Below are 11,831 nucleotides of genomic sequence, written 5' to 3'. Positions count from 1 at the left end.
GACAACAGAGAAGGAGATGGAGGGAAAGGAAATGGAAAAGGATGTGGAAAAGGAGAAGGAGGAATAGGAAAAGTAGACGGAGGAAAAGGTAACCGAGAAGGAAGAGGTGGAGGAAAAGGAAATGGAAAAGAAGGGGAAAATAGCCCAAACCTGCAAGCCCAGCTGCTGAGTCTATGCTAGATTTGGCAGCTCTGGCAGGACCAGCATCACTTTGGCTGCAGGTAGAGGGTTCCTTATCTCCAGGGGTTTGGGGGGGCTTTGGGGCTGGAATGAATCCTCCCCCTGTGGGCTGACACGCTTGGTGCTGGCAGGGAGCTGCAGCTCCAGCTCCAGTCTGGCACGTGGAACCCGGACCCAAACACGACCTCCAGACCGACTTCCCAGCTTCATCCTGGACCTGCCTCAGCACCAGGAACATCCCTGATGATCTCAGCTCTTGGTTGACCCTGGTCACCATCTCCAGGCTGGTCCTGCTCCCATTGTTTGGGTACTGCAGGAGGGGTCGAGGCTGGTGATCCAACCACATAATCCCAATGACTCCTGGACCCCCTTTTTTAGGGAGCTGCCCCAACCCTTCTGCCCCCAACCCTCCTGTGTTATTTTAACCCCTTCTGTTTTGGAGACTCCTTCAAAGGCCCATCTGCACAGTGTGGAGCAATTTATTATCTTTAAACACAGTGTAAAAGGTAAATCCTTTCATGGGGTGAACAGGACTGTGGGAGGAACTGGAGATAGGAGTAACAGTCAGTCCAAAAACTGAGAATAACAGACAGGAAAGGACACACAGAGGAACCTTTTGGGACACACACAGAAGAGCCTGTTGCTGTAGGCACTGGTGATTCACAGTGAAATGGAGGAACTCCACTACCCATTCCAGAAAAAGCTGATGGATCAGAGATGGCAGGAGCCAGGAAGGCTGAGCCACGCCCATCTGTGCAGGTCCTGTGGTCAAGTGGGACATCCCTGACTTAAAAGCCTTCCTGAGGTGCAGAGAGCAGTGGGATTTCTCAGCTGGAAGGAGAAACATCTGCCACTGATGAGAGTCCAGAGCTGGGACACTGAGCTCCGGCCTGAGGTCATTCCAGGGGCTGCTCCACATGTGGTTCAGTTGTCTTGTGTCACCAGGACATCAGACATGTCCTCTGTGCCCTCCAGCTTCAGATTCTGGGAATACAAAGGGAAAGCTGAGTTTGACAAAGCCAGACTGTTCCCCTTGGAGTCTGAAGGCATAAAACCCCCACAGGATGAAGGTTCAGAACAACTCCAGCCCCTCCTCAGCAAGGCTGATGCTTTTTGGGGTTGGACTCTTCTCCAGGGAACAAGGGACAGGAGGACAAGGCCTTAAGCTGTGCCAGGGGAGGTTCAGGTTGAAATTTTTCCGTGGAACAGGTTGTCAGGCATTGGAAGGGGTTGCCCAGGGAGGTGGTGGAGTCTCCATCCCTGGAGGTGACAAAGGAACACCTCACTTGATGGTGGCACTCAGTGCTCTGGGCTGGTTGGGATGGTGGAGATCAGTCAAAGACTGGACTCTGTGATCTTGGAGGTCTTTTCCAGTCTCAGTAATTCTGGGATTCTATTCCATGACTGGGAACCTGGAACACTCACAACACTTGGAACAACTCTGAGGAGCAAAGTGCTGCCAGATCCAAGGATAGGGAAGGACTGAGAGCAACCAGCTGGGAATGCTGGTGTTCCCAGCCCATCAGTGTCCACTGTGGGCATGGGAAAAGTCCAGAAATCCTAATTCAGGAAGTGGCCCTGCCCCAGGTGTGCACTCACCTTCTCGTTTGCCAAGTGCAGGAGGCACATGAAGGCCAAGGGCACGGACAGGTTGGTTGCCATGGCAGCAGGAAGCCTATGGAAGGGAAGGGAGACCAAGATTAGGATGGACAGAGCACAGAGATCAGCTCCTCCCTAGGGATCTGCTTTTTTCCACTTTCCCCTTCCGCTGCTGAGCTGGATGAACCCACAGCTCCCCCAGGAAAACCTAGAGTAAGAAAAGGGCTGTGACAGACACAGAGGGGGCTGTTCTTGCCCAAACTTCACTAAAGTCTGTCCTATCTTCAGTCCAACCTGGTTTAGAGTCTCTACCTGTGCAGCAGGTCCTCTGTGATGTTGCTCAGCTTCTTCTCTCCTGCCACCACTGAGGCATCCTTCTCTTTCTCAGCCTCTTCTACCTACTCAGCAAAAATCAGAGACAAATTTTGCTCCCCCAAATCCAGATACAATCCCCTGCAAGTCACACTTGGTCTGTCTTTACCACCAACCCATGGGAACAAGAAAGGGATTGCTGATAAACTGCACAATTCCCTCAGGACACTCTCTTCCTGAGGAATCCAGCTCCTCCTGCACTCACCTCTCCCACTGTCCCTTTCTTCTGCCCATCAGTCAACAGCTGCCACATGTTTTCCTTCAGCCTCCTCATGTCCATTTTCTTGGCAGTCTTTGCATATTGAATTTCAATTTTATTGATCTGAGGGAAGGACAGGCAGGGTAAGTGGAGATCATTGGGATCACAGGGATAACCAAGGCACAGTTCCCTTGGGAATGGCCTTTGGTGTTTAATTCCCTCCTCTTACATGAAGGATCAGCTGGGAATAAAGTATCCAGCAGCAAACCCAGGAGATCCTGCACCAGGGAAAGCTGTCTCGGAATCTCTAATCCTGAGACAACTTTCAAGAAATGTTTAATTTTAAGAAATATTTAATTTTAAGAAACTTTCAATTTTAAGAAACTTTGACAGAATCACAGAATCAACTAGATTCTAGTTCTGTCTTTTAATTTTAAGAAACTTCTAATTTTAGCTTTTAATTTTTTAATTTAAACAGCTTTTAATTTTTAGAAATTCAAAAATTTTTGAGTGTTGGGAGCAGCCCTCAAGGCCCTCCCAGTGCTCACCTTCTGGGGCTCAGCGATGAGGTTCAGCTCCCCGTACGTGGTGATGTCCACCCTGTTGAGCTGCAGCCCCTGGGGATTGAACTCCTCTGCCTGACCCAGGAACTCAGAAGGGTTATTGTCATCGTCACTGTCTGCGACCTGGACAGGAGACATAGCAGTGACACCACCCAGGGACATCCCTGAGGAGCCTCTCCACGGTGGCAATTCCTGCCCACATTCCCCACAGAACAGGGCCTTATTCAGCCTCTCTAAGGCTGAATCTAGAGAGAAGAACATCAAAAACCTGTCCTGCATTCTGGGAGTGTCCAAGGCCAGGGGGGACGGGGCTTGGAGCAACCTGGGATAGTGGAAGGTGTCCCTGCCCCTGGCAGGGGGCGGCACTGGATGAGCTTTAAAGTCCCTTCCAACCCAAACCATTCCATGTTCTTGCCCATCTCTGGCAGCTCCAGCTCCCACCAGCTCCCACCAGCAGCACTGGGGGTCTCAGACCCTCATCAGACCCACCCCAGAGGCAGCTGAAAGACTTGGGTTTAAACTGTTGGTTCAATGGATTTAAACTGACAGGGAGTGGGTTGAGATAGGATATTGGGAAGGGATTCTTTGCTGGGAGGGTGTGGGAGGGGCTGGGATGGAATTCCCAGAGGAGCTGTGGCTGCCCCATCCCTGGGAGTGTCCAAGGCCAGGCTGGAGCAACTGGTGAAGAGGAAGGTGTCCCTGCAGGGGGTGGAACTGGATGGGCTTTAGGGTCCCTTCCCACCCAAACCATTCTGGGATCCCATAATACATGGAAAAACAAGGAGAGGAGGGCTCTGCTGCCAGAGTGGGACCAGCCAGGACTTGTGACAACCACCACCTGGCGGAAAGCTGAAGCTTTAAGAGAAATCAACTTCAACTGGAGCTTGGAAGGGCCGGGAGGAAAACTCCCTGTGCAGAGCTCAGTGCAGAGGTGAGACATGGAATTTATTCCCACTTCAAGGCCTGGAAAAGCCTGGAATGGGGTTTCTGCAGCAGGTGCAAATACCAAAGGCAGAGTTCAGGTGATGTCAGTGAGGGGACGGGATGGGCACAGAGACTCTGCAGCTCCACTTCCTTTTCACTAGTAATTAATTCTGGACATGGATTACCCCTAAATCATTCCCATCATGTATCAAACAGAAAAAAGACCTTCTTGCTCTTTACCTGCAGGGCAGGGCAGAAGTTGGAGGTGTCATTGGGGTTGTTGTAGTCATAGTCCCCAATCTCAGCTTCGTTCTCCAGGGGGGTGACTGGTTCCGACGTCCTGTTGAGCTACAGGGACAGACCAGGGATGGAAAAATACTAAATATTTCCCCAAGCAATGCCTGTATCATGTTCCTTCATCCCCTTCTAGCTCTTCCTCCTCCTCACACACCTCCAGCAACCCCCTACAACAGCCTCAGCATCCACAGTGGGTCAGCTCTGTGTCACACACTGGCCCATCCCCAACCCTGAGGAGCATTCCAAAAGACTCCCAGGATTTCAAGAATTTTGGAGATTTTGAGCCTGGAGTTATTGCTGAGAGGACTTCAGAGAAGGCTCTTACCTTAACAAGTGGTTTGAGGAACAGCTGGAGCATGTTCTGAGGGTTATAGATGAAGTCTGTGGGGAGCGTGGTGCTTCTCACATTCTGTCTTTCCAGGATGGATTTGGCCAGAGTTACAGATGCCTGGGAAAGGGGTGGAAGATGCCATCAGGCAGGAGTTTTTCATGCACAAATAAGTGCTTTGAACACAGGTCTTTGTCTAAAAGGGGGCAAGGTCTGGGATGCCTCCAAGGAGGAATTCCACAATGGGCTCAGCTGGTGCATCCAGTAGCTTCCCTTCAGCACCCTGGACACCTAGATGGACCTGACAGCATGTAAACCAGGAAGAATCCAGCAAAATGGAGAGCAGGAAGAGGCAGGAACTCAGCAGGTACCTTGGTCTTACGGAAATGGGCCTCAAAGTCAACATTCTCATCAAAGTCCAGCTCAAACACTTTCTTTACATTCCTTTTCCTGGTCTCCTTTTCAGAGTTGGCATTGGCTGCAGAAAGGAAGGGAAGTGTCAGTGCTTGGTGACAGAGCCAGGACAAGCAGCTCACTCCCAACCTGAGCATCTGCTCCACACAGATCCACCCACAAGGACAGATCCCACCCTTTGTTTTGGGAAAGCAATGTGTTGTTGTCAGCTTCATGTTTTACAGGGATCAGCATCTTTTTATGGAAGCAGAAAGTCTAATTTAGTCTTAATGGCCTTAAGCTGAAGGAGGGTGGGTTTAGATGGGATATTGGAAAGGAATTCCTCCCTGTGAGGGGCTGGGATGGAATTCCTAGAGAAGCTGTGGCTGCCCCATCCCTGGAAGTGTCCAAAGCCAGGTTGGACAGGGCTTGGAGCAACCTGGTCTGGTGGAAGGTGTCCCTGCCCATGGAATTGGATGGGCTTTGAGCTCCCTTCCCACCCAACTCATTCCATGATTCCCTGATCTCTGGGGTGAGCAGGACCTGGCAGCAGCTGCTGTCCCCAAATACCTACATGTGTGGCGGGGTTTGAAGCGCCAGTGCTGGGGGCCAGCCCACATGGACAGAGTGCGGGGACTGAAGTAGGAATATTCCCCTGGATTCATGGAGAGGTGAAGGCACATGGTCTCAACATCTCCCTCTCCAAAAAGAGCCCCGTCAGTCCTGGAAAGAGCATATGTGCACTCAGTGAAACCATTCCTTTGGCAGTCCTGAGGGCATTGAATACCCAGGGCAGCTCTGGACAAACGTTCCTGTTCACTGTGCCAGCAGGGAAGGACTCCTGGTCTTTAACCAGAGCTGGGGGTGTTGCAATGTCTTAAATCTGTGAGGCTGCTGCAAAAAAGAGGTGGATTTGCCAAAGATCCCTTTGGAAGGCAGAGATATTCCCATAACGCATCCCTGGATTTACCTAGAACTGGAGGAGGAAGCAGGGAACAAAAGATTCCCCAGAGAGCTGCCAAAAGTTGTGAGTTGCCATCAAAGCAAAGCTATGGATTTTCAGTGAGCACTCACCTCTTGCTCTGGTTCTGCCTGATTGTTCCAAAGGAGTTGATGTTATCTGTGATATCCCCAAGGTTTTTTGCTGCTCTGCTCCCAGGGGAATCCGAGTGGAAGTCATCCTCTGGCAGGAGCGGAGCACAGCCCTCCCCATCACTCTCCACCTCCGCGTTGGGGTCAAACACGTGCTCACTCTTCTTAAATTTATCCAGCAGGGCCAACACCGACTGAGAGAAGAAGGAACTCAGGAAGGTCTTTGAAGCTGAGGAAGCTTCAGCTTAATGGCCTTGAGCTGAAGGAGGGTGGATTTAGACAGGATATTGGGAAGGGATTCTTCCCTTGGGAGGGTGGTGAGGAGCAGGGATGGAATTCCCAGAGAAGTTGTGGCTGCCCCATCCCTGGGAGTGTCCAAGGCCAGGTTGGAATGGGATGGAGCAACCTGGTCTAGTGAAAGGTGTCCCTGCCCATGGCAGGGGTTGGGACTGGATGGGATTTAAGGTCCCTTCCAACCCAAACCAGTCTGGGATTCTATGATTCCATGAAAAAGCAGGATAGCAGCAGCCCTGCAGCACAACCTCCCCCCTGTGTATCTCGGAGGTGAGAACTCAAGTATCCCACCTGGCCCAGTTATCCCACCCAGCACAGAGCCATCCAACCTACCTCCTCATGGGACTCCTCATCCCACTTTGTGAACTGGAAACCAGCCAGGGAAGAGCAGATGGGACGTTTCTCAACACACTGAGCCAGCAGGGCTGGAGACAGGGAGGGCAATGGGGAGGGATTAGACTCAGGATCCAAAACCAGAAGCTAAAACTAGTGCCAGGCATGATTTCTTAATTAATTAATCTTAAAGTCACATATGTGGGCAGCTCTTCTTTATGCAGAGCTCATTTATAAGGGATATTTCAGTTCCCACCCTAACTCCAGGGTGGGAATAACTCTGGGAATCTTGTCAGAGCAGCTGGGGCTGGTCCTATATCCAGGCTCAACACACTCTGAGAAGGTCAGTCCTTAACCTGGAGCACTAATCCCAAGTCCTGCAAAGCTCAGACCAACATCTGCTGTGCCAGATGTGCCAGAGGTTGGGTGACAGGTCAAGTTCTAAAACCTACAGAGGTCCCGGTTTTCCAGCAGCTGCTCCCAGCTGGGCCAGGATCAGAGCACTGGTGCCCCAGAACAGCCAAGCAGTGACCAAAGCACAACTCAAGGCAACTGAGACTAAAATGAGCTCACTTGGGAGATGAAAAGCATGGAAAGGTCCGGATGGGCCCAACACTCACACTTTAAACCCATCATTTTCACGGGATCTGAGTTTGGCAGCGAGAGAGTCTCCGAGGAAGGGAGAGGGACAATCCTGGACTCAAACTGGAGCTCACTGTGGAAGTTCTGGGAGCGCAGACGAGTGAGGAAAATCCCAGCAGTGCTGCATTCATCAAAGGATGCTGCTGCTTTCTGGAACATGGGATCCACCTGCAGGTGTGGAGGGAAGTGGAGAATGAGCCCAAACATCTCCTCCCCATCCCTGGAAGTGTCCAAGGTCAGGTAGGACAGGGTTTGGAGCAACCTGGGATAGTGGAAGGTGTCCCTACCCATGGCAGGGGGTGGAATTGGTTGATCTTTAAGATCCCTTCCCACCCAAACCATCCCATAATTCATGATCTTTTTCAGTAAGGAAAGAGCCCTCCCAGCTCCCTTTCAGACCTGACTGGACACAACTCTGCTGTAGCAGCACAATCCAGACATGTACGTGACTGTCAGAGCCCAAGAGAGGAATGAACAAGAAGAAAAACAGAGATGAGGAAGATGAGGTTACAACCCCCTTCCTCCCACACGCAGCTGCTCCAGCAGCCTCCCCCAAAACCCACCTTCCACCTGCGATTGGCCTCTGACACATTGATGTTGCTCAAATTCTGCTCGATGGTTTTGAAGGACTGTTTTTTCTTTGGCTGAGCTTTCTTGATGGCCTCAGGAGCTGAACTGTCTTCTGAAAGGGAAAGAAGAACAAATGACACTTAAAAAACTTGCTAAAATACCCCAAGGAGGGACAGAACAACTCTGAGTTCAATTTGTACAACAAATACACAATGAAGTTGCTCAGTCAGTGATTTATTAGCATAAACCACCAATGTTTCACTGCCTGGATGCTGTTTTGCTTTTTATCAACTCTATTTGGTCACAAATTGCCTCTATTTGGCCACAAATTGACTCTATTTGGCACATTTATTTCAAAGCAAAGGACAGCAGAGCATGAGGCCCTTCATTGTTACTGGTTCAGATCAGACCAACTGCGGTTTGTGTCTAAATCTAAATCCCTGGACTAAACCACTGAATTCAGGACTGAGCAACAGATGCAGATTCTCATCCCAACCCTCCCTAAACAAACACCTGGGGAAATCAATTTGGGACCTCCCAGACCTTGAAAAATTAATTCTAAAGCGCTTGAAATTCCCTGAGCACTGAGGTTCCTTTTGTTCCCAGGTGGAAAAGCAGCAGCTTAACAGGAAAATGAGGGAATTGCCCACCTTCCCCTGGGCTGTCCAGGCCCTTGGCAGGTGCTGAGTCCTTGCCCAAGCCCCCAAGGATTTTGTAGGTGTCTGCATAGACCGTGTCCACACGCACAGAGTAGATCTTGGCACTGGCATCCAATGTTCCAGCTGCGACCTGACAGCAGGGACAGGGAATTCTTGGTTGGAAAGGGAAAAGTCTCATCTATAAGATACAAGACTGAGCTCCTGAATGCTCTGCATCACAAGAAAAACTGTGAACAGCTGGAAAAGGATTTATTCTAAAAGCTAATGGCCCCCCAGCAGAAGCCAGGATGTGTTTTCCCCACAGTTTGCTTCATCTTTTGGGATCACACAGAAAAATGCTTAAAAAGTTGCCAAGATTAAGCAATGGGGAGAAGCAAAACTCTCTCCTCCACTTCTCCTTCATGCCTTTTTTAGGGTCACCCCATTGGTATCGTTCTATTTTCCCAGATTATGAACTCCAGAGATGAAGAAACAGGAGATACCAAGTTCCTTTTTTGATCACAGACTCCCCCCTAGAAGGTGGAAAATCCCCCAATAAAATCCTGTGCAGCCTTTCCCAGCCTTTCTTCATCCCATCAAACACAACCAGCTCATTCAGGGGTTCCTTAAGGCCACATCAAAAGTTCAGCCATTTATTCCTTTATCCAAGAACCCAGTTTTCCCTCCCAGCATCAGTCAACTATTAAAGTTTGTATTTTCCTTGGCAAATTCTTACTCTGATCCTTTCCTAGATCAAAATCAGACCAGCACTAACTTCCTTTCTTTTCCAGCCTTATTTTTTTCCTGGTTTTAACACTCAATATTAACAAACCTTACTTTTAAGCAAGATTTCCTTTAGAAGGACCATAACTGAGAGAATTCAGACATTCATTTCTGTGGTACAAAAGGATTATTCACAGTCTTAAACTCCTGCAACAAGTGAATGTGCTGCCTCTCCCAGGTATTTTTGGTGGTAGTAACAGGCTCAGCTACCTGAGCATTATTTGAGGGTTGATATTAGCTGGGTTAAATCCAGATGGAAATAAAGCACCAGATGGAAATAAACTCCTCTCACCTTGAAGCTGGTGAGCTCAGAGTTCTTCTGCTTCAGGATCTCAGTCATGTAGTCAATGAGATGTAAACCAAAGGCGTTTCTCGAGGTGATTTTCTGGAACAAAGCACAGATGGGACCAATCCCCAGGCCAAGGACACCCCTCACCCTGCCTGGACCCCCAGCTCAGGGGGAAATTTAGGGCAGGGCCAAGGGGACATGGGCTGTAAGGTGTGTTAGTGATGGGAGGGCACCAACAGGCCCATGGTTGGCCCAGGAAAGAGGAATAGGACAATGGAGAGACAGGCAGAGAAGAACCTTCTGAAATTCAGTAGGGCAAATGCAGGTCCTGCACCTGGGGAGGAACCTTCAACCTGACCCATACTGTGATTCTGTGACTTGTGTCTTTCTAGGATGAACAGTTAATAAGGCACTGTAATTTGGGGTATTCCAGAACCACGTGGATGCAATCCTGTTCCTTGTGGATGATCCTGCTTGAGCAGGAAGGCTGGACCCACTGTGGTCCCTTCCAACCTTAGACACTCTGTATTTCTGTGGTTCTGTGACTTGTGCCTTTCTAGGACAAACTGTGAATATGTCACTGTAATTTGAGATATTCCAGAACCACCTGGACACAATCCTGTTCCATGTGCTCTGGGAAGGCCCTGCTGGAGCAGCAAGGTTGGACCCACTGACCCATCCTGTGATTCCATATGATGCCTCAGAGCTTTTTGGTTTTCTTAACTTTTGTAGATTTTAGAAGTAGCTGTGTAGTGAATGTAGATTTTAATGTAGCTGTAGTTAGCTCACCCTTTAGCACAGTAGTTTACACATTTACCCAACCCTGTTTCCTCATTCCATATCAACCCCTCTGAATTCCGTTTAGACTTCCCTCAAGGTAGGCCTTCATTCTGTTTAAGAACATCTGCACCCTGGCTTGAACAAGATACTCCACAGACGCAACGACCTTCAAGCCCAGAACTTTGGAGGAGCTCCAAGGACTGGATGTGCTTTGAGGAAGATGAAGACAAGGAAGAGGGGGTCCCAGACCCCCCTGCCTCAATTTCCAGAGGGGTGTGCCAGGAGGAAGATCTGGGGGGTGGATAGATCTGGGCTTGGTTTGGATAATACCTTAAACTGTGGAACCCCATAGACACGGCAGGCGTGTCATATGTATTCACTGGGCCTCAGGCCTGAAATTAAAGGACCTACTCTCTTTATCTTGTCTTATCCACTAAATTGGCTGGAGTCCTTTTTTTCTGCGGTCTCTTAAGGCAACACATGAATAACCATGCAAGGCCCAAGGCTTTTAAATCCCCCTCCAACCTTGCAGCCGGGGGGTTTAACCTCCAGAGTGAGTATTTAAGGACCGGTTCCGATGCCCCGGGACTCACGTTTTCCGTGCAGAGGCGGATGCAGGTGCTGTAGTGCTCCGAGATCTGCGCGTTGCTCCACTGCGGGAGCTGCCAGCCCTCCTGCCTGCGGGACACACGGAGGGGTCACGGGGCTCAGAATCACAGCATCACTGAGGTTGGAAAAGACCTCTGAGATCATCAAATCCAACCTGTGACCCAACACCACCTTGTCACGCAGACCACGGCACCGAGTGCCACATCCAGTCTCTTCTTAAACACCTCTAGGGACGGCGACTCCACCACCTCCCTGGGCAGCCCATTCCAATGTCTGATCACTGCCTCTGTAAAGAATTTCTTCCTAATGTCCAACCTAAACCTGCCCTGGCGCATCTTGAGACTGTGCCCTCTTGTCCTGGGAGAAGAGTCCGACCCCCCCGCGGCTCCACCCTCCTGTCAGACAGCACCGACCGTACCTGGGTGCGGGGGAGCCGAGGCCCAGCGAGGAGTCGGCGGCCCTGGAGCGCCGGCGCTGCCGCCGCTCGCGCTCATCGTCGTTGCCGGGGCACTCGGCCAGCACGGGGGTGCCGGCGCTGCCCAGGGCCCGCGGGGCCGGAGAGGCTGCGGCGGCGCAGCGCGGGGTGCGGGCGGTCATCGTTCTCGGAGAGGGATCCGAACCCCGGTCCCGGCGGCATCGAACCGCGACCGCACCGGGACCGCCCCGCGATCAAACGCGGCGCCGGGTCCCGCCCACCGCCACGGCCCCGCCCACCCTCCCCGCGCGCGCACCCCTAGGGGCCAATCAGCGCGCAGTCCGCTCCGCCCCGCCGGCCAATCAGCGCGCGGACCGCCCGCGGTTTGAACGGCGGCGCGCGCTGCGCGTGCGATAACGGTCGGGGCTGGGGGAAGAGCGGGGGGTGGAGAATGCGCTCCGAGAGACCCCCCGGGGGGGACCTCCGGGTAGCATCACCCTGATTTTCCGGTCCTGGGTTGGGCTATGAGGG

General features: G+C 51.2%; 1 protein-coding gene across 1 annotated transcript; it reads right to left on the bottom strand.

Moving 5' to 3' along the window:
* Positions 1-641: 641 nt before the first annotated feature.
* On the bottom strand, positions 642-11,590 carry NCAPH (non-SMC condensin I complex subunit H). Its single transcript, XM_027669778.1, has 17 exons — positions 11,304-11,590; positions 10,870-10,954; positions 9,500-9,592; positions 8,437-8,575; positions 7,780-7,898; positions 7,195-7,384; positions 6,575-6,666; positions 5,930-6,141; positions 5,430-5,578; positions 4,834-4,940; positions 4,460-4,582; positions 4,078-4,185; positions 2,899-3,036; positions 2,357-2,473; positions 2,092-2,177; positions 1,780-1,855; positions 642-1,164 (listed from the first exon to the last, which is right to left on the bottom strand). Exons 1-17 carry the CDS (start codon positions 11,480-11,482, stop codon positions 1,105-1,107), a joined length of 2,073 nt encoding a protein of 690 aa, XP_027525579.1. The 5' UTR covers positions 11,483-11,590; the 3' UTR covers positions 642-1,104.
* Between the last annotated feature and the right edge of the window lie 241 nt (positions 11,591-11,831).

Source organism: Corapipo altera, unplaced genomic scaffold (assembly GCF_003945725.1).
Source record: "Corapipo altera isolate COAL_440 unplaced genomic scaffold, ASM394572v1 227, whole genome shotgun sequence".
NCBI classification, from domain to species: Eukaryota; Metazoa; Chordata; class Aves; order Passeriformes; family Pipridae; genus Corapipo; species Corapipo altera.
The sequence above is the reverse complement of the archived record's forward strand: the minus strand, read 5'-3'. Positions and strand labels throughout refer to the sequence as shown.